We start from the raw sequence: 21,446 nt of genomic DNA on the forward strand, positions 1-21,446 counted from the left end.
GATCCAGCCCCGAGCAGCTATCACGTTCCCACCGCAGCGCAGCCCGTCCTCAGAGGCCGAGCGGGGGCAGGACGCAGAGCCACCGGCCGGCAGGGCAGACGAGCCGTCCGGGGACAGAGAAGATCCCTCGATCCCTCACTGGAAAGCCGGCCACCACCGTTGAGAAGAGAAGACGTTGACACAGGCAGTGGCGATGAAAATACTGTGTCTAGTGAACAGCACTAGCTACGGTGAGCTAGCAATGCCACCCAGGGTGATCCCCGCGAACGTAGAACACACATCCAGGGGAAACCCCAGCCTCACAGACACAGCCACAGACCAGTACTCCGATGAGATCCGGCGTCATACACCGGGTCTAAGCCGGCAAAGACGTCCCAGCAGTCCAGGTACTTGGTTTCTTGGTTCACAGTCCACAGTTTAGCAAAAATAAACCAATGAAAGAGTCACGAATAACACACCAAAAATATCAAAACTAAGCTAAAATGTAACTTAAAGCGGAGAGCGGTAGAAAAGTGAAGTCACGGATGGTTTAGAGACATAAAAACATAAAAACATAGGACATAGCAGAGCGTGTAAAATTGCGTGCCGCCATCTTGGTCCCGTCTGTGTCTGTGTTGAGTTCCTTAGAGAAAGAGCAACGATCCAAACAGGTTTCGCCGTCCTGTTAGGGATCTCCATATATGGGCATAAAAGGGATTCTGTTAGGGATCTCCATATATGGGCATACAAGGGATTCTGTTAGGGATCTCCATATATGGGCATAAAAGGGATTCTGTTAGGGATCTCCATATATGGGCAACCCCTTAGTTGAGAGAGATGAGAGAGATGAAGCTTCTTACCAGAATAACGAGTTGTTTTCCTTCTTCCGTCCACCGCGGTGCAGCCGCCATGTTTGTTTACTGAAAACTTTCTCTGAGAGTGAAGACACCATGTGACACCAAAGAGGGCTGTGATTGGAGGATTTCAGTTATGTTGACCAGACAGTAGAGGTCGCTGATGATCTGACTTTTCAGATAACTAGAACTAGATCACTACAGGGACAGTTTACACAGTTTACAGTTTAGGCATTTAGATTTAGCAGACACTTTTAATCCAAAGCGATTTACAATAAGCAGATAAAACATCACAATAATAAACAAGATAATAGGTCAGTACATTAACAGCAATATAACAATGTAAATGGATATCTATCTAGAGAAAAACACAATATAATCAAAGTTCTAAAGAAACCTAAAAAACAAAAAACAAATGCTAACTCGCTTCATGTATGGTCATTGATTTTGGGGACCCTAGAGAGAGAGATGAAGCAGGGACCCCTTAGTTGAGAGAGAGAGAGATGAAGCAGGGACCCCTTAGTTGAGAGAGAGATGAAGCAGGGACCCCTTAGTTGAGAGAGAGAGAGAGATGAAGCAGGGACCCCTTAGTTGAGAGAGAGATGAAGCAGGGACCCCTTAGTTGAGAGAGAGAGATGAAGCAGGGACCCCTTAGTTGAGAGAGAGATGAAGCAGGGACCCCTTAGTTGAGAGAGAGAGAGAGAGAGAGAGAGAGAGAGAGAGAGATGAAGCAGGGACCCCTTAGTTGAGAGAGAGATGAAGCAGGGACCCCTTAGTTGAGAGAGAGAGATGAAGCAGGGACCCCTTAGTTGAGAGAGAGATGAAGCAGGGACCCCTTAGTGGAGAGAGATGAAGCAGGGACCCCTTAGTTGAGAGAGATGAAGCAGGGACCCCTTAGTTGAGAGAGATGAAGCAGGGACCCCTTAGAGAGAGAGAGATGAAGCAGGGACCCCTTAGAGAGAGAGATGAAGCAGGGACCCCTTAGAGAGAGAGATGAAGCAGGGACCCCTTAGAGAGAGAGATGAAGCAGGGACCCCTTAGAGAGAGATGAAGCAGGGACCCCTTAGAGAGAGAGATGAAGCAGGGACCCCTTGGTTGAGAGAGAGATGAAGCAGGGACCCCTTAGTTGAGAGAGAGATGAAGCAGGGACCCCTTAGAGAGATGAAGCAGGGACCCCTTAGAGAGAGAGATGAAGCAGGGACCCCTTAGAGAGAGAGAGATGACGCAGGGACCCCTTAGTTGAGAGAGAGAGATGAAGCAGGGACCCCTTAGTTGAGAGAGAGATGAAGCAGGGACCCCTTCGTTGAGAGAGAGATGAAGCAGGGACCCCTTAGTTGAGAGAGAGATGAAGCAGGGACCCCTTAGAAAGAGAGATGAAGCAGGGACCCCTTAGAGAGAGAGATGAAGCAGGGACCCCTTAGAGAGAGAGATGAAGCAGGGACCCCTTAGAGAGAGAGATGAAGCAGGGACCCCTTAGAGAGAGAGATGAAGCAGGGACCCCTTAGAGAGAGAGATGAAGCAGGGACCCCTTAGAGAGAGAGATGAAGCAGGGACCCCTTAGAGAGAGAGATGAAGCAGGGACCCCTTAGCTGGGAGAGAGATGAAGCAGGGACCCCTTAGAGAGAGAGATGAAGCAGGGACCCCTTAGAGAGAGAGATGAAGCAGGGACCCCTTAGCTGAGAGAGAGATGAAGCAGGGACCCCTTAGCTGAGAGAGAGATGAAGCAGGGACCCCTTACACTCTAAGAAAGAATTCTGTGACCGAGTAAATAGCACTATTAGAAAAAGTTATATTTACTCAATAAAATCACTGAATATCATGTATGTGATTGTTTGAGTAGGTCACACCAAACAAAATGAGTAAAAATCCAACTGTTCTTTTTGAGTTAGATGTACATTATTTGAGTTAATTTCATGAGAATAAATTAGTATTTGACCAACTGATTTTATTCATGAATTATACTCAATTTGTTTTGGTAATTTTCCTTCATAATATTTGAGTATGGAGTACTTATATGGATCAATTTAAAAATACCCTTAATTATTATTCATTCCAACTTAATAATCTTTCATCTCTCACAACAACTTAAAGGGCCTACACCATGCTTTTAAAACTATATTTTTTGTATAAATATATGCTCAAAATTGAGTCTTAGACAGGTTTTAACCCTCAAAAAACACTCTGACCATTCTTTTTGTTTGTTCTAGCTCTACTATAATGAGGCTCTCCAGCTGCAATACCAAAACGGCCTCTGTTTGCTCAGGGGCGCATCTAGTGGGGTTTTTCCAGAAAAAAAGTTTTTCCAGAAAAAAAGTTTTTTGAAAAAGAAAAAGTTTTTTGAAAAAAAAAAAAGTTTTTTGAAAAAAAAAAGTTTTTAAGTTTTTGAAAAAAAAAAAGTTTTGAAAATTTTTTTTTTGAATTTTTTTTTTTTTTTTACTCTGAAAAAAAAAAACGGGAATCCGAGAGTGACGTCACTCTCGTCAACTCTCAGAACAGCACTGTTCTGAGAACCCGTGGAAAGCTTTTCATCTCTGTCTGCCCAAAACCAGAGAAAGACACAACGGTCAGAAATAGGACTTTGTGAGGATAGAAGGTGCCAGTGGGACCCCAAAAAAAGGTTTTAAAATAGAAAAAGTGAAAATTCATGGTGTAGGTCCTTTAAACAATTGAGTAGATATGACTAAGATTCAAAATTGTACACAAGGGTTCATGGGAAAGTTCTACTGGAACATTCTGTCAACAAACAGCAGCAGCACACATCTTCTTCAACAACAAACCTGGAGAGTGTTTGCAAATATTGGTAAGTAGATTTACTGTATCTTTGTGCATATAGGCTACACAAATGTATTGGGTATAACTTATGTTCTTTACAAAGGTTTGCAGCTAGTTAAGGTTACAGTGAGAGGAATGTGCAAGCCCTCTAGTCATTGTGACTTTTTGCATTTATTACAAGCTATGCACAGCTGCATACAATGGTGTGTACAATGAAGATAAAATGCACAGGTATAGGCCTACATTATTATCTACATGTCTTCTTTTTTACTCTCTTCCCCTCATCTCTGTCTTCCAGGTTAGTGCAAAGTTCAGGATGATCACCACACTGAATCTTGAGCCAAAATGTATGGCAATGTTGGACTTCTATACCCCCAAACTACTGTCCATGTTCCAGTCCAAGAAGGGCAGTTTGGGCACAAATGAGTATTGTACTTCAGGTATGAAACTTTCATTTACTCTAACTGCTTTAATTATATTTCACCTGGCTAATGACAATAATTACTATATTAATTTATGCTAAACTCATCTTTATCCCCTGCAACTCTCTCTCTCCTGATTATTCATTTCTAAATGTATGTCTTAATAGCTACTAAGGATAGTCTCCCAGCTTCCGTTGCTAAAACTGGGTTGTGGAAACAATTGTATTGCCAAAGTTTATGTTAGTTATGAAAGTGCAGTCATACTTTTTCTTTATTGTTCAAATAATTATTTTTCTATTCTGCAGAGAGGAATCCCCAATCAACGAACACGAGAGGTCATCATCCGATGTCTCATCGACCATCTGGAAGAAGATAGTGTCAAGATCAAGGACTTTCAAGTTAGTAAAATAAATGTTTTGACGTTTTAATGTCATCGTGGATGAGACCATCACATGCAAAGGAACAGCATAGTGATGTCCAGAGAATGAGGTTGTGACATTGGCTGAATGGCTGTTGCATCCGTTGCATGTCTGGTCCAACTGATTCAAGATTATGCCCAGGGCTGCATGTGTGGAGACAGCTAGGATTGCTCAATGTGTGTCTGTGTGTCTTGTAACATTTAGCCTGAAAGTGAGCTCTAAACAATTATCTTCACAATGTGTGCAGGAAGGAAGCTGCTGGTGCACCTGTAGAAGAGAAGTTGAAGAGAAGTTGACAGAGGAGGTGATGATGAAGATGAAGATCTACCTGCTGCAGAACCAAGAGGACTCAATGAATGAACCTACTGATGTAGGTATTGTGATTAAGGGCATCACTGCCCTCAACAATCTTGGGGGTCTGCTGCTATCTGTTGGGACTGTTCTATGCCTTTAATCTGAGATACCCCAAGAACCTCAGATATGGTCTTGAGATGTTCCAAAAAGTACTAGTTGAGTTGGATCCTGGACACCTTTCAGCCAAAGTTCAGAGACTGAATGTCTGCTTGCCGACTACTGTTCAGCAAGATGCTCTCAGAAAGTGGGTATAACCTACTGAAAGTGGATTTATTGTCAAAACAGCATTTTTGCAATGGTATTTGTTGCTGATAGTAATTAGTTAATGTAAAGTGTTTGTTTCTGGTGCATTCGAGTCATAATGCAAACAGGTCAGTTTAGCATATAGACATTACATGTGTGCATAGTCAATATGTTTAAATGTTGAGCTACTGTAAATGCTTATTTATTATTTCATATTCCAAGTTGTGATTTTCTTTCATGCCAAAGGGCCTCTGACTGTCTTTAATGTATTTTGTGGTTATGACTTACTGTTCATTTGATGGGCTCATTGTTCTTATGGTGCATTATGTTTGACAGACTGCTTACTTACAGTATGCACAGTTCAATTAGAGGTACTTATATACAGTATTGTGAACACACACTGCTCTTTAGTAAACATAATTTTAAAAGTGTCAGGGATACCCCTTTCCTGATCATTATCTTTAAACATATTGTTTTTGCAGGCATTGTTGCATGTCATTTACATACTAAAGTATGTTGAATGTTCATACTTGATGTGGTGTTACACTGGTCAAAATTAGTTGATTAAAAACATAATTATCTGCATAATTATTTCATGTGTATTCATTTGACATCATGTACTCCTGGAGTAAAAGGTAAAGTAAATGAAAGGGGTAAATGGTACTATATGAATTAAATCAATAAAAGTAAATGAATAAAGTAAATGTGACATATTTGTTTTGTTAAATCATACTCTAATATTCAATTAGATCTACTTAATATTTCAATGTATTTACTTGTAGTCTTTTGTGGCATTGACTGAATCATTTAATTATATCTACTCAATTTCTTTAGGTCATTGTACTCAATTTTAGTTGTTAATAAGTACGTAAAAGTTTTGGTTACTTTTACTCAAATTAATTGAGTATCATCTACCTGATTTTCATAACAGTTTACTCAATATTTTTGAGTGTAAAAATGTTTCACCAATAAAATTGAGTAGAGCCTAGTTTTTGTTTTTAGAGTGTAGAGAGAGAGAGAGAGATGAAGCAGGGACCCCTTAGAGAGAGAGAGATGAAGCAGGGACCCCTTAGCTGAGAGAGAGATGAAGCAGGGACCCCTTAGTAATTAACAGTGTGATAAATGTAAATGACATTTAACTCATTTATATTATAAACCAGTTTTACATTTACATTTATCACACTGTTAATTACATTATAATATAATGTAATTAACAGTGTGATAAATATAAATGACATTTAACTATTTATAATGTAACTGACAGTGTGATAATGTCAGTGTTCATGTTTACAGCGCTTTGTTCATCTGATTGTATTCCATTTCCAGGGCATGTGTCGCCCTCATGTGGACAACATGATTAACTACAAGTAGAAGTCAATAAATCCAGTTTTGTTGATAAAATAAGAGCAACATGACGCAACATGGCGCCAGTTTATACAATACAAGCTGTTCAAATCTACAAGCTCACAGTGAGACGCGTTGTGAGCTTGTAGATCTGCTATTTTCGGTGAGGGACAGAAGAACAGAGCTTCATGTGGATATGCTGCTAGCCATAGCATGCTAACTGGCTGGCTAGGCTACGGCAAGTCGGACGTGGCCATAACGACTACACTTAAGAACTACAAGTTCCATAAACCATGGGTCGCTGGAAGAACTACAGTCTAAGGACTACATGTCCCATACACCATGGGTGGCTTTAAGAACTACAGTCTAAGGACTACATGTCCCACACATATGGGTCAAACTTCGCATCGTGCGCCATTTGAAAGCTTCCGTTTCTCGTCAAAATAAAAGCACATCACGTGTCAAGTCTCGCACCAAACGCAACGTGAACGCTTCCGTTGTAATGTTTACTTTATGCTTCTGCTCTATGAGGTGTCGCACGCCGAAAATAGCAGATCTACAAGCTCACAACTCATCTCATTGTGAGCTTGTAGATTTTAACAGCTTGTATTGTATAAAATAGCGCCATCTTGCCCTTTTTATTGTTTTTAAACATCGTATTTTATGAACGGAGTGAAAACTGGATTTATTGTAGTTATTCCTTTTCTCCACATGAGGGCGACAAACAGCTTGAATACAAACAGATAAACCTGAGCGCTGACATTTATCACACTGTTAGTTATTACATTATACGGCCTGTTAGAGGTTGAGGATCGATCAGTGTGTTGATGAGCAGAGCAGAGCAGAGCAGAGCGCAGTGCAGCAGCACAGCTGCTCTCTCTGCTCTAAGCTTCTTAAATGAAAATAACAGATGGTTTGTGTCTTGATTAAGACTGTTGTTAATGAGAACAGATCTACAAAAGCCTTGATTAGAGCACATAGTTAATGAGAGCAGAGGTCTGGTCACATTCAGAGGTCAGAGTCAGTGCTGGTGTCCGTCTGACAGCAAGATGGTGTGATTTTACACCAAGGAATATTCAACAGATCACTCTTATAGCAGGGAGCAGAATATTCACCAGATCACTCTTATAGCAGTTTAATATTTAAGGATCACTTTGATAGCAGGGAGCAGCAGATTAAACTTCTTTCTACAACAAGTTGCTTAATGCAGGAACTGAACTGAATGAAAACAAATGATGGACTTTCATACTTATGATTGTGAGCAGAGAAGGTAGGTGTGTGTGTGTGTGTGTGTGTGTGTGTGTGTGTGTGTGTGTGTGTGTGTGTGTGTGTGTGTGTGTGTGTGTGTGTGTGTGTGCGTGCGTGCGTGCGTGCGTGCGTGCGTGCGTGTGTGTGTGGTGGCTAAACCTAGTTTTGATGCCGTTCTATCCAAAAGTCTTCTGAATAAAAGTCCTTTTAGTTTTAGTCCTATATCTAGTGTATCTTCGAGCCACGCTTAGACATACATTTTAAATGACAGTATTTTATGACATACTGTATTAGTTTTTTATTATGTCCATCCATCCATCCATCTTCAACCACTTATCTGGAATCGGGTCGCGGGGATACATTTGATATATTTGTGGGCAGTAAGAGGTCAACTGTAAATATTAAATATAATGTACAGTACGATATATTGTTTATATTTAGTTAACTGTGACAACATGGATGTAAATATAATGTATTATGTTTATATTTAGGTAACTGTGGTAACATGGATGTAAATATAATGTATTATATGTTTATATTTAGGTAACCGTGACATCATGGATGTAAATATAATGTATTATATGTTTATATTTAGGTAACCGTGACATCATGGATGTAAATATAATGTCTTATATGTTTATATTTAGGTAACCATGACATCATGGATGTAAATATAATGTATTATATGTTTATATTTAGGTAACCGTGACAACATGGATGTAAATATAATGTATTATATGTTTATATTTAGGTAACCGTGACAACATGGATGTAAATATAATGTATTATATGTTTATATTTAGGTAACCGTGACAACATGGATGTAAACAGTGTTTTTCTGCTGCTGTGTTTCATCCTGCCTGCAGCCTGGAGCAACACAACAGGTGGTCTGCACACACACACACACACACACACACACACACACACACACACACACACACACACACACACACACACACACACACACACACACACACACACACACACACACACACACACGGTTAAATTCATTTAACATTGAATAGAACACAGTGCTTTATGTATCTCATATAACATTGAATAGAACACAGTGCTTTATGTATCTCATATAGCCTAACATTGAATAGAACACAGTGCTTTATGTATATCATATAATATTGAATAGAACACAGTACTTTATGTATCTCATATAACATTGAATAGAACAGTACTTTATGTATCTCATATAACATTGAATAGAACACAGTACTTTATGTATCTCATATAACATTGAATAGAACACAGTACTTTATGTATCTCATATAACATTGAATAGAACACAGTGCTTTATGTATCTCATATAACATTGAATAGAACACAGTAATTTATGTATCTCATATAACATTGAATAGAACACAGTGCTTTATGTATCTCATATAACATTGAATAGAACAGTACTTTATGTATCTCATATAACATTGAATAGAACACAGTGCTTTATGTATCTCATATAACATTGAATAGAACACAGTGCTTTATGTATCTCATATAACATTGAATAGAACACAGTGCTTTATGTATCTCATATAATATTGAATAGAACACAGTACTTTATGTATCTCATATAACATTGAATAGAACAGTACTTTATGTATCTCATATAACATTGAATAGAACAGTACTTTATGTATATATATAACATTGAATAGAACAGTACTTTATGTATCTCATATAACATTGCATAGAACACAGTGCTTTATGTATCTCATATAACATTGAATAGAACACAGTGCTTTAGGTATCTCATATAACATTGAATAGAACACAGTGCTTTATGTATCTCATATAATATTGAATAGAACACAGTACTTTATGTATCTCATATAATATTGAATAGAACAGTACTTTATGTATCTCATATAACATTGAATAGAACAGTACTTTATGTATCTCATATAACATTGAATAGAACAGTACTTTATGTATCTCATATAACATTGCATAGAACACAGTGCTTTATGTATCTCATATAACATTGAATAGAACACAGTGCTTTATGTATCTCATATAACATTGAATAGAACACAGTGCTTTAGGTATCTCATATAACATTGAATAGAACACAGTGCTTTATGTATCTCATATAATATTGAATAGAACACAGTACTTTATGTATCTCATATAACATTGAATAGAACAGTACTTTATGTATCTCATATAACATTGAATAGAACACAGTGCTTTATGTATCTCATATAATATTGAATAGAACAGTACTTTATGTATCTCATATAACATTGAATAGAACAGTACTTTATGTATCTCATATAACATTGAATAGAACACAGTGCTTTATGTATCTCATATAATATTGAATAGAACACAGTACTTTATGTATCTCATATAACATTGAATAGAACACAGTGCTTTATGTATCTCATATAACATTGAATAGAACAGTACTTTATGTATCTCATATAATATTGAATAGAACTGATGTTAGATAGGAGAGTGTGGAGGGTTTAGAGCTCTAGACCCTGATGTTAGATAGCAGAGTGGAGGGTTTAGAGCTCTAGACCCTGATGTTAGATAGCAGAGTGTGGAGGGTTTAGAGCTCTAGACCCTGATGTTAGATAGCAGAGTGTGGAGGGTTTAGAGCTCTAGACCCTGATGTTAGATAGGAGAGTGTGGAGGGTTTAGAGCTCTAGACCCTGATGTTAGATAGCAGAGTGTGGAGGGTTTAGAGCTCTAGACCCTGATGTTAGATAGGAGAGTGTGGAGGGTTTAGAGCTCTAGACCCTGATGTTAGATAGCAGAGTGGAGGGTTTAGAGCTCTAGACCCTGATGTTAGATAGCAGAGTGTGGAGGGTTTAGAGCTCTAGACCCTGATGTTAGATAGCAGAGTGTGGAGGGTTTAGAGCTCTAGACCCTGATGTTAGATAGCAGAGTGTGTTAGATGGTGTTGCTAACCCTAACCCAAACACTCTTGTATGCATACAAGTATAGTATTATAGTATAGTGTGTGTATTAATGTCATGTATGTCATAATTAATAATGAATAATTATAATAATAATTACAGGAACATGTGAGGTGGTGGCTGCTCATCGATGAATTAATAATTAATAATTATAATAATAATTACAGGAACGTGTGAGGTGGTGGCTGCTCATCGATGAATTAATAATTAATAATTATAATGATAATTACAGGAACATGTGAGGTGGTGGCTGCTCATCGATGCTGCAATAAGAACAAGATTGAAGAACGTTCTCAAACTGTCAAATGTTCCTGTTTCCCTGGACAGGTAATAATTATATTATTATTACCTGTCCTAACCCTATTATTATAATAATTATTATACCCTAATTATACTATATACCCTATACTATAGGGTTAACCCTAACCCTAAGTTCCCTAACCCTACTATACCCTATACTATACCTTAAATCTGGACGGGTAATAATTATACTATATACCCTATACTATACCTTAACTCTGGAAGGGTAATAATTATGCTATACTATACTATACCCTATACTATAATACTACACCTTAACTATGGACAGGTAATATCTCAATAGAATAGAATAGAATAGAATAGAATAGAATAGAATAGTTATGTTTAATTCAATAAGAAGAAGAATCACATAAAATCAAATATATGTGTTAATATAAAATGTAATATAATATGTGTTAATATAAAATGTAATATAATATGTGTTAATATAAAATGTAATATAATATGTGTTAATATAAAATGTAATATAAAATGTGTTAATATAAAATGTGTTAATATAAAATGTGTTAATATAAAATGTAATATAATATGTGTTAATATAAAATGTAATGTAATATGTGTTAATATAAAATGTGTTAATATAAAATGTAATATAAAATGGGTTAATATAAAATGTAATATAATATGTAATATAAAATGTAATATAATATGTGTTAATATAATATGTAATATAATATGTGTTAATATAAAATGTAATATAAAATGTGTTAATATAAAATGTAATATAAAATGTAATATAATATGTGTTAATATAAAATGTAATATAATATGTAATATAAAATGTGTTAGTATAAAATGTAATATAAAATGTGTTAATATGAAATGTAATATAAAATGAAATATAATATGTGTTAATATAAAATGTAATATAATATGTGTTAATATAAAATGTAATATAAAATGTAATATAAAATGTAATATAAAATGTAATATAATATGTGTTAATATAAAATGTGTTAATATAAAATGTAATATAAAATGTAATATAAAATGTAATATAATATGTGTTAATATAAAATGTAATATAATATGTAATATAATATGTGTTAATATAAAATGTAATATAAAATGTAATATAATATGTGTTAATATAAAATGTAATATAATATGTAATATAATATGTGTTAATATAAAATGTAATATAAAATGTAATATAATATGTGTTAATATAAAATGTAATATAATATGTGTTAATATAAAATGTAATATAATATGTGTTAATAAAAAATGTAATATAAAATGTAATATAAAATGTAATATAATATGTGTTAATATAAAATGTAATATAAAATGTAATATAATATGTAATATAATATGTGTTAATATAAAATGTAATATAAAATGTAATATAATATGTGTTAATATAAAATGTAATATAAAATGTAATATAATATGTAATATAATATGTGTTAATATAAAATGTAATATAAAATGTAATATAATATGTAATATAATATGTGTTAATATAAAATGTAATATAAAATGTAATATAATATGTGTTAATATAAAATGTAATATAAAATGTAATATAATATGTGTTAATATAAAATGTAATATAAAATGTAATATAATATGTGTTAATATAAAATGTAATATAATATGTGTTAATATAAAATGTAATATAATATGAGTTAATATAAAATGTAATATAAAATGTAATATAATATGTAATATAATGTGTAAATATAAAATGTAATATAAAATGTAATATAATATGTGTTAATATAAAATGTAATATAATATGTGTTAATATAAAATGTAATATAAAATGTAATATAATATGTGTTAATATAAAATGTAATATAAAATGTAATATAATATGTGTTCATATAAAATGTAATATAATATGTGTTAATATAAAATGTAATATAATATGTGTTAATATAAAATGTAATATAAAATGTAATATAATATGTAATATAATATGTGTTAATATAAAATGTAATATAAAATGTGTTAATATAAAATGTAATATAAAATGTAATATAAAATGTAATATAATATGTGTTAATATAATATGTGTTAATATAAAATGTAATATAAAATGTAATATAATATGTAATATAATATGTGTTAATATAAAATGTAATATAAAATGTGTTTACCTGGACAGGTGGCAGGAACTACCAGAGAGCTGCCGTCCTGTGTTGAAGGTAAGATGACTCAGCATATTTATAATAAGATGACTCAGCCACCTGTTTCGGATGATATCAACGCACTTAATGCGAAATATTCACGTGTTTTCAGACGCTTCAATGCAGAGGTATCCGTAGATACCGGATACTGGGTATCCCGGTATCTCGCAGTGGACGGTTGATAAAAAACAATGAAACAGTGGCTTGATTAGTAGTGAAATGTCGACATCTAGTGGTCAACCTCAGGGGTACACAATAATAAAACCTGAGCTGAATTCCAGCATCGAACCAGATGCCATGGATTCTCTGTTCCCCGGTGTAACGCTCCACGCCACAGACCCCGACGGAGCGGCGCGGTATTGGGCGCCGATGACCCCCGTGAGTCGCCACCGAGGCGAGAGCTAGCGAGCCGAGTTGCCGCGACGAGCGGTGGGAACGGCGACCAATCCCACTCAGCCGCGTTACCGAGATATGTGCCGTTATGGACAGAATAGTAAATATTCAGTCCCTCACGTCTACCCCACTGCACGTCTACCCCACTATCCACGTCAAAGATAAATGCACAAAAAAGGAGCCACATCATCCGTTCATTAGCTCAGTCAGTAGAGCACGGATGCAACAAACCCACGGCTTGGGTTCGATTCCCGTGAGGGTAATATAATATTCGAGGCGACAGATATTGGCGCATGCGTACTGAGTAATGGTGAAAAAGTCCGATTGAATGCGAAGAGAGCAGTCGAAGTTGGTGACTCAGCATATTCATAATGACTCAGTATATTTATAATAAGATGACTCAGCATATTTATAATAAGATGACTCAGCATATTCATAATGACTCAGTATATTTATAATAAGATGTTCATAATAAGATGACTCAGCATATTCATATTAAGATGACTCAGCATATTTATAATAAGATGACTCAGCATATTCATAATAAGATGACTCACAAGGAAGGTTATCGTTGGTCAATTATTTCTGTGTTTTATACCATACCACAACATTCTATGTTGTGATCATAGGGTCTACATCATGTTTAATATGGTGTAATATTGTACCATAGGGTCTATTGTACATCATGTTTAATATGGTGTAATATTGTACCATAGGGTCTATTGTACATCAGAGTGTTTAATATGGTGTAATATTGTACCATAGGGTCTATTGTACATCATGTTTAATATGGTGTAATATTGTACCATAGGGTCTATTGTACATCATGTTTAATATGGTGTAATATTGTACCATAGGGTCTATTGTACATCATGTTTAATATGGTGTAATATTGTACCATAGGGTCTATTGTACATCATGTTTAATATGGTGTAATATTGTACCATAGGGTCTATTGTACAGCAGAGGTCTTGGTGTCAGATGGATCCATGCTTGGACTCAGTGTAATGGTGTAATATTGTACCATAGGGTCTATTGTACAGCAGAGGTCTTGGTGTCAGATGGATCAATGCTTGGACTCAGTGTAATGGTGTAATATTGTACCATAGGGTCTATTGTACAGCAGAGGTCTTGGTGTCAGATGGATCCATGCTTGGACTCAGAAGAATGCAGAATTCTTCCAGACTTCACCGGATGGTCCTGTATCTCTGGGAACAAAGTGAAGACCACCAAGGTGAGCTCCAGGGTCCTAAAACCCCTAACCCTAACCCTAACAGCACAGCAGTGACATGGATGCAGTCTTACCTGGTATGGTGGAGAGAGAACAGATGGTGGAGGTCAACGGAACTCCCAGTAAACTGTGGAGTTCCTCAAGGAAGCATACTTGGACCTCTGTTGTTCCTAATACATGTAAACGACATGTCATCTGCTTGTGACTGCAACCTGTTTCTGTTGGCTGATGACTAGGGATGTTAATCGACGCATTATTGGCGAATCGACGCGTCGCGGCCGAAAATTGACGCGTCGATCGACTTTTTTCACTTTTTTTTTTCGCTAAGCAGCAGCTGAGAGGAGAGCACAACGGCGTTAGCATGGAGTCTGTTCTTTAGAGACTAGAAGCGTAGTTACAAAGTCCATGGAACGTAGTGGGGGCGCTCAGGCTAGCGCACCCCAGGCTAGTGTATCAAATGTGGAGCAGTGTCTGACTCGCTCTCTCCCCGACCGAGTCAACGGGTGTGTCGCACACGACGGCGACGCTGCCATTAACAAGCGAGCATTCGTGTCAAGCATGCATGCAGAGGCAGGAGGTAAACAAAAGCATCCAGTCCATAGAGTTGATACCATAGAGTTATAATAAGAAGGGTTGATACAGTCAGGCAAGTCAGCGCGCACTGCTATGACGCGCACATCAGCCGGTCCAGCAGTGTTTCTCAACCAGTAGTCCGCGGACCTGACTAGCGCCGCATGCATGCGAATGCACAACACATGCAGGCATGCACTCGTCTCCGACACACACACACACACACACACACACACACACACACACACACACACACACACACACACACACACACACACACACACACACACGGTCCTCTCACATATGGAAAACATTAACGCTTATAACGTTTTTGAACGATTAAAACCTTTTTTTGGGGAAAAACTTTTGAAAAATAAAAAAATATATATATTTTTCGATTTTTCGACTCGTACTTTTTGAGTCGCGGTGAGCGTGAGTCGATCGACGCGTCGATTTCAGATTTTTTTTCACATCCCTACTGATGACAGCGACTTGCAGGTTGAAAAGGCCCTGAACTGTGAATTAAATAAGCTCTGCACCTGCACTCCATGACAATAAACTGTCAATACACCTACAGTACACAGTACAGGGTTGTTAAGTAACAGATTACATGTAACGGGATTACGTAATCAGATTACAAAAAACAGGTAATTTGTAAAGTCTCAGGTTACATTTTAAAATGTGTAATCTGGATTACAGTAACGGATCTGAATGATGGGGGTTACATGCTGGTACATTCTCCCCTTGCCCTCATCAATTTTACAAATAAGTTATAACGCCAAACAATAAAATAATCAAATCGAATCAGCGTAAAGTACTGCCACTTCGCTTAAGTAAAATTCTGTTGTCCTTTTCCTAATTTCATTGGCTCAATATTCTTGTCTAGTTATCAATGGTAAAACATGTTTTATTTAATTAGAGAGTTTTTCTAAACGGTAATCCAAAAGTAACTGAAAGTAACTAGTAGTTACTTTTTAAATTGTGATAATCAGATTACGTTACTGACTACATTTTCTTTGCAAGTAACTTGTAACTGTAGGGGATTCCTTTTTAAAAGTAACCCTAACAACCCTATACCTACAGTACCTACTGTACACCTACAGTAGGCAAAACCTACAATACACCTACAGTACACAGTACAGCAGTACAGTACCTACAGTACCTACTGTACCTACAGTAGGCAAAACACAGTGCATCCTCTTTGGGTCGAGTCATCAACTCAGCAAAGTCCATAACTTCACAATCAAAGTAGGTGATACTGTGATATCAAGAAAAAAAAACTAAATCTCCTACTATACCTGGGTTGCATCTTAGGCAAACCTTTCCAGTGAAAAACGTACAACCAAGGTAATTAACAATTCATGCATTTAGGCATTAACAATGCTGAGGACATTGGGCAGCAGATTGCCTTTCATAAATCAGCTTCAACCATTAGGATAACAAATAAATACACTTGCAACAAACAACAAATAACCATGTGACCGGCAGGAAGGAGATAATGGCGATGCCCAATTCTCTTTTGACATTACAATTTAGTTTACAAATACATTGTGCCAATTTTTACAGACAAATATTGTGAACCAAAGTATTTTGTCAAGGGCTAAATAGCCTGACGACGATGACGATGATAATGATGATGATGATGATGATGATGATGATGATGATGAAGGACAGATTAACCAACATAATGTTCTCTTGCAGGTGACACGGTAAAGCTGACATGACAGTTCAGTCATTCCACCTGAAACCACAAGAGGGCACTGTTCTGTCATTCTACCAGAAGAAACAGACATGATTCATGTTTAAACCAAGCTTCACTCTGACTGGGGCGGGGTTTTGGACTCTGTTGACCAACAATTGGTACACAGTATCTCCAGAATCATTAAACTAAAAGGTTATGTATTTTCCTTTGTCAGCCTTCTGGTTGGTCCCTGACTGACCAACCAGCAGGCTCTATCTGCCTTGTCCCGCCCTGGTTCCGCCTTTTTTATGCTGAATTTGCTAAAACATAATTTTTGGAGAAATAAAAACATTTAAAAACATGCTGAGTCACTACACTGCCACTGAGCACTGAGCAGCACCATTTGACTGAAACCAAGTTTTAAATTCGAATTGAGCACACAGAATAACAATACGAAGCAACTGAATTAGAATGGTAGTGGATGGAGTGTCCCACCGAATGTCCCACCAAGACACAGCAACCAATGGGTGTGAAGAGGGATGGGACGATGGGCGGGACTTGACAAAGTTTGCAGAAGTGATCTGTTTTGAACACAATTTCTGTGAACATTCCCAATAGGCAGAGGAAGAAATGCCACATAAGGGGCTGATTTGTGATTTTTACCTATAACTCCACCTCAGTGTAAAACGTATGTGCACTCCCTAGAGGCCAAGGACAAAACATTTTTTTTATATATTACTCCTTCAGATTTTATAAAAGAAATCACACAAATCGGTACACAGTATCTATATTGTCATGTGATCAAGACAGATCGGTTCGTTATTTCATATTTCATCCTGATTGGCTAACGTTGGCTTCCAAAGATTGCAGGATTGGTCTGTTTTCAACAAAATGCCTCAAATCATGAAAGCAGGTTGCGATCTCAGGGAAATGTTGCATGCACATTCCCACTAAAGTCCAGGAACAAATGCCACCCTTTTCACCTTGGCCTGTTATAGCACCACCAGCAGGTTCACTTTTTATTTTTTTTTACGTCAAATCTTACCGACATTCTGTGTTTAATATGTATTTAATTTCATTTAATTTGTAGGCCTATGTCTACCCTTAAAGTGTGTGTTTGCTTATATGAGTTATGAATACATTTATTCATATCTCTACTCCTTTACCAGTAGGGTTAGGGTGATGTGTTTGCTTCTATTTAGTTTCTTTATATACTATTGCCAGTCTATTGTTGTGTTTGTTCATATTTATTTAGTGTCTTTATCAGGGACGTGCTGGCCATTGGGAAAAGCAGGACAACTCCCGAACGGCCCGTTCATTCCCGGCCGGTCCAGGCCGGCCATTAGGAAAAACATTTAAATAAAATGTCGGCCTTTGTTCCATTTTGGGGGCTGGGCGGCCAGCAAAGTAAATCGTCACTGTCGGGCAGAAACCTTGTATCTCCAACTTTCAAATTTGTAATTTTTTTTTTGCAAAGCAAAGCCTTGCTTCATCATACAAGGCCGTCGCACAAAAGTAGTGAAAACAGCAGATCTACAAGCACACAACGCCTCGCACCGCGAGGCGTTGTGTGCTTGTAGATCGGCTAGTTTTCACTAGTTTAAATCATTTTTTAACTGATACAAATACAAAACATACGGTTTTGGACATACATTTCCACCCGACAACGAGGAAACATAACTCATGTAATTGGCCCACTGGCTTGCCATCTGAAATGGCAAATCTTTGAGTAGCAGCAGCGCTATAGAGAGCATAGAGAGATCTATAGAGAGAGATCTCTCTATAGCGCGCAATGAGGGCCTCTCCAACTCTTTTTCCCAGGCTGAATCAGGGGCCCAGCACGTCCCTGGTCTTTATATACTATCACCAGTCTGTTCATATGTATTAAGTTTCTTTATATACCAGTCTATATTCATTATATTAAACTCACTATTCCATCTTTCCATCTTGATAAATAAAAGTTTATTTTGCCACACTACTCCTCCTACAGTATAGTTTTATTTGTATCAATCTTTTCGTGAATACAGGGAATGGTGAATACAAAACACAATGCCCACATCCAGGTAGTCTAGATGTCTGACATCATAGATCCAGGTAGTCTAGATGTCTGACATCATAGATCACATGATGTCTGACATCATAGATCACATGATGTCTGACATCATAGATCACATGATGTCCCATCATATTTCATTATAGGGTGCAAATATTTATAATTTCTTTCTAATCTATGGTCTTAGTTTAATATATTTATTCATATCGGAGAGAAATATGATTTTATATCCATGCACAGTAAAAAGATACAAATAAACACAATGTCATTGGTGGAGAATGTAATTCAACTTTAATTCAATTCACTTGACAACTTTACAACATTATCGCATTTTACGTCAATATATTAATTGTGAAATTTGACATTCAGACATTCAATTTAAAATAGTATCTCTATCAGTATATTTATCTATCCATTAAATCTATCTCTATCAGTATATTTATCTCTATCAGTATATTTATCTATCCATTATATCTATCTCTATCAGTATATTTATCTATCCATTATATCTATCTCTATCAGTATATTTATCTATCCATTATATTTATCTCTATCAGTATATTTATCTATCCATTATATCTATCTCTATCAGTATATTTATCTATCCATTATATTTATCTCTATCAGTATATTTATCTATCCATTATATCTATCTCTATCAGTATATTTATCTATCCATTATATCTATCTCTATCAGTATATTTATCTATCCATTATATCTATCTCTATCAGTCACACACGTTTGTCTCAGTGATCCAGGTTTTGTTCTCTGGTCTCTGTTTGCTCTCATGCTGTGTAATCAGCCTCACAAGGGATGGGACCATATGAACATTATTATTATAATTATTATGTAATCAGCCTCATGTGTTCTTCCCAGGGATAGGACCATTTGAACATCACCATTATTGTCACCAAAGAAATAGCGATTTACGATATTATCGTGATAATCAAAATATCCCCAACATACATTATCCTGGGTTTGGAACATTTGCCAAAAAAATGCCGATCTACAAGCTCGCAATGCGGCGTGTTCTGAGCTGTAGATTGGCTATTTTTTGGCAAAGAGATTTGGTAGAGAGTGAGAAAAAAGACTGTATCAAGTAGGCTACAGAACGCATATTATAAGTAGGTTTTACCAACAGAGGGTTTAAGTGGTACCAGATATGTTATTATATTATATATATATATATATATATATATATATATATATATATATATATATTAAATGGTACCAGATAAAAGCTCTGCAAATAAAAGGTGAATTGATCCTAGACGGAGGACATTATCACCATGAATTAAATCTCCACAAGTGTTTTTTATCACGATAAACGACAGTATCGCGTATCGTCCCATCCCTGTTCTTCAGTCAGTCCTTGTTGAGTCACTGTTTCAGTCTGTTGGAGTCGTTGTCTGTCCTGTTGTGGTTCTAACTCCAAAGACACTAAACTGTTTCAGTCTGTTGGAGCCGTTGTCTGTCCTGTTGTGGTTCCAACTCCAAAGACACTAAACTGTTTCAGTCTCTTGGAGCCGTCCTGTCCTGTTGTGGTTCCAACTCCAAAGAAACTAAACTGTTTCAGTCTGTTGGAGCCGTCCTGTCCTGTTGTGGTTCCAACTCCAAAGACACTAAACTGTTTCAGTCTCTTGTAGCCGTCCTGTCCTGTTGTGGTTCCAACTCCAAAGACACTAAACTGTTTCAGTCTCTTGGAGCCGTCCTGTCCTGTTGTGGTTCCAACTCCAAAGAAACTAAACTGTTTCAGTCTGTTGGAGCCGTCCTGTCCTGTTGTGGTTCCAACTCCAAAGACACTAAACTGTTTCAGTCTCTTGGAGCCGTCCTGTCCTGTTGTGGTTCCAACTCCAAAGACACTAAACTGTTTCAGTCTGTTGGAGCCGTTGTCTGTCCTGTTGTGGTTCCAACTCCAAAGACACTAAACTGTTTCAGTCTGTTGGAGCCGTCCTGTCCTGTTGTGGTTCCAACTCCAAAGACACTAAACTGTTTCAGTCTGTTGGAGCCGTCCTGTCCTGTTGTGGTTCCAACTCCAAAGACACTAAACTGTTTCAGTCTGTTGGAGCCGTTGTCTGTCCTGTTGTGGTTCCAACTCCAAAGACACTAAACTGTTTCAGTCTGTTGGAGCCGTTGTCTGTCCTGTTGTGGTTCCAACTCCAAAGACACTAAACTGTTTCAGTCTGTTGGAGCCGTTGTCTGTCCTGTTGTGGTTCTAACTCCAAAGACACTAAACAATGCACCACAACACAACAACATAATGATGGGCCCAAGCAGGGGTGTGGCACCACATTCTGGGCCCTGGGTACAAGGATTCACTGCGGGCCCCCCGTGAATGTTCTTCATAGGGGGAGGGGGTTCAACCCATTTAGACTGGGAGCGCATTATTACGCATTCTTTTGTGCTTTAACTATTGAAAAATAGCAGATCTACAAGCTCACAGCGTGGCTTATAGATCTTTTTTGAAAAATCTATGTTTCTATTTCAGTG

The 21,446-nt window shown here is 36.9% G+C and overlaps 2 protein-coding genes across 4 annotated transcripts in view; one reads left to right on the plus strand and one right to left on the minus strand.

The window, feature by feature from the left end:
• Positions 1–241: 241 nt before the first annotated feature.
• LOC308291788 (chemokine-like protein TAFA-2) lies at positions 242–14,708 on the plus strand (the record flags this gene model as incomplete). The annotated part of the gene is made up of 4 exons (XM_080733921.1): positions 242–386; positions 10,804–10,898; positions 13,006–13,045; positions 14,530–14,708. The coding sequence occupies 4 exons, from the start codon at positions 242–244 to the stop codon at positions 14,706–14,708; spliced, it is 459 nt and encodes a 152-aa protein (XP_080590047.1).
• Positions 14,709–19,223: 4,515 nt separating this feature from the next.
• The window catches only part of LOC308291991 (monocarboxylate transporter 2-like), a 27,495-nt gene continuing 25,272 nt past the window's right edge, over positions 19,224–21,446 (minus strand). For all 3 annotated transcript variants that reach the window (XM_080734180.1, XM_080734179.1, XM_080734181.1), the window contains one exon: positions 19,224–21,446. This exon is cut by the window's right edge and continues 1,852 nt beyond it. The gene's annotated coding sequence lies outside the window, so the exon portion shown is untranslated.

Source organism: Nannobrachium achirus (assembly GCF_963921795.1).
Source record: "Nannobrachium achirus genome assembly, chromosome: 9".
Classification (NCBI taxonomy): Eukaryota; Metazoa; Chordata; class Actinopteri; order Myctophiformes; family Myctophidae; genus Nannobrachium; species Nannobrachium achirus.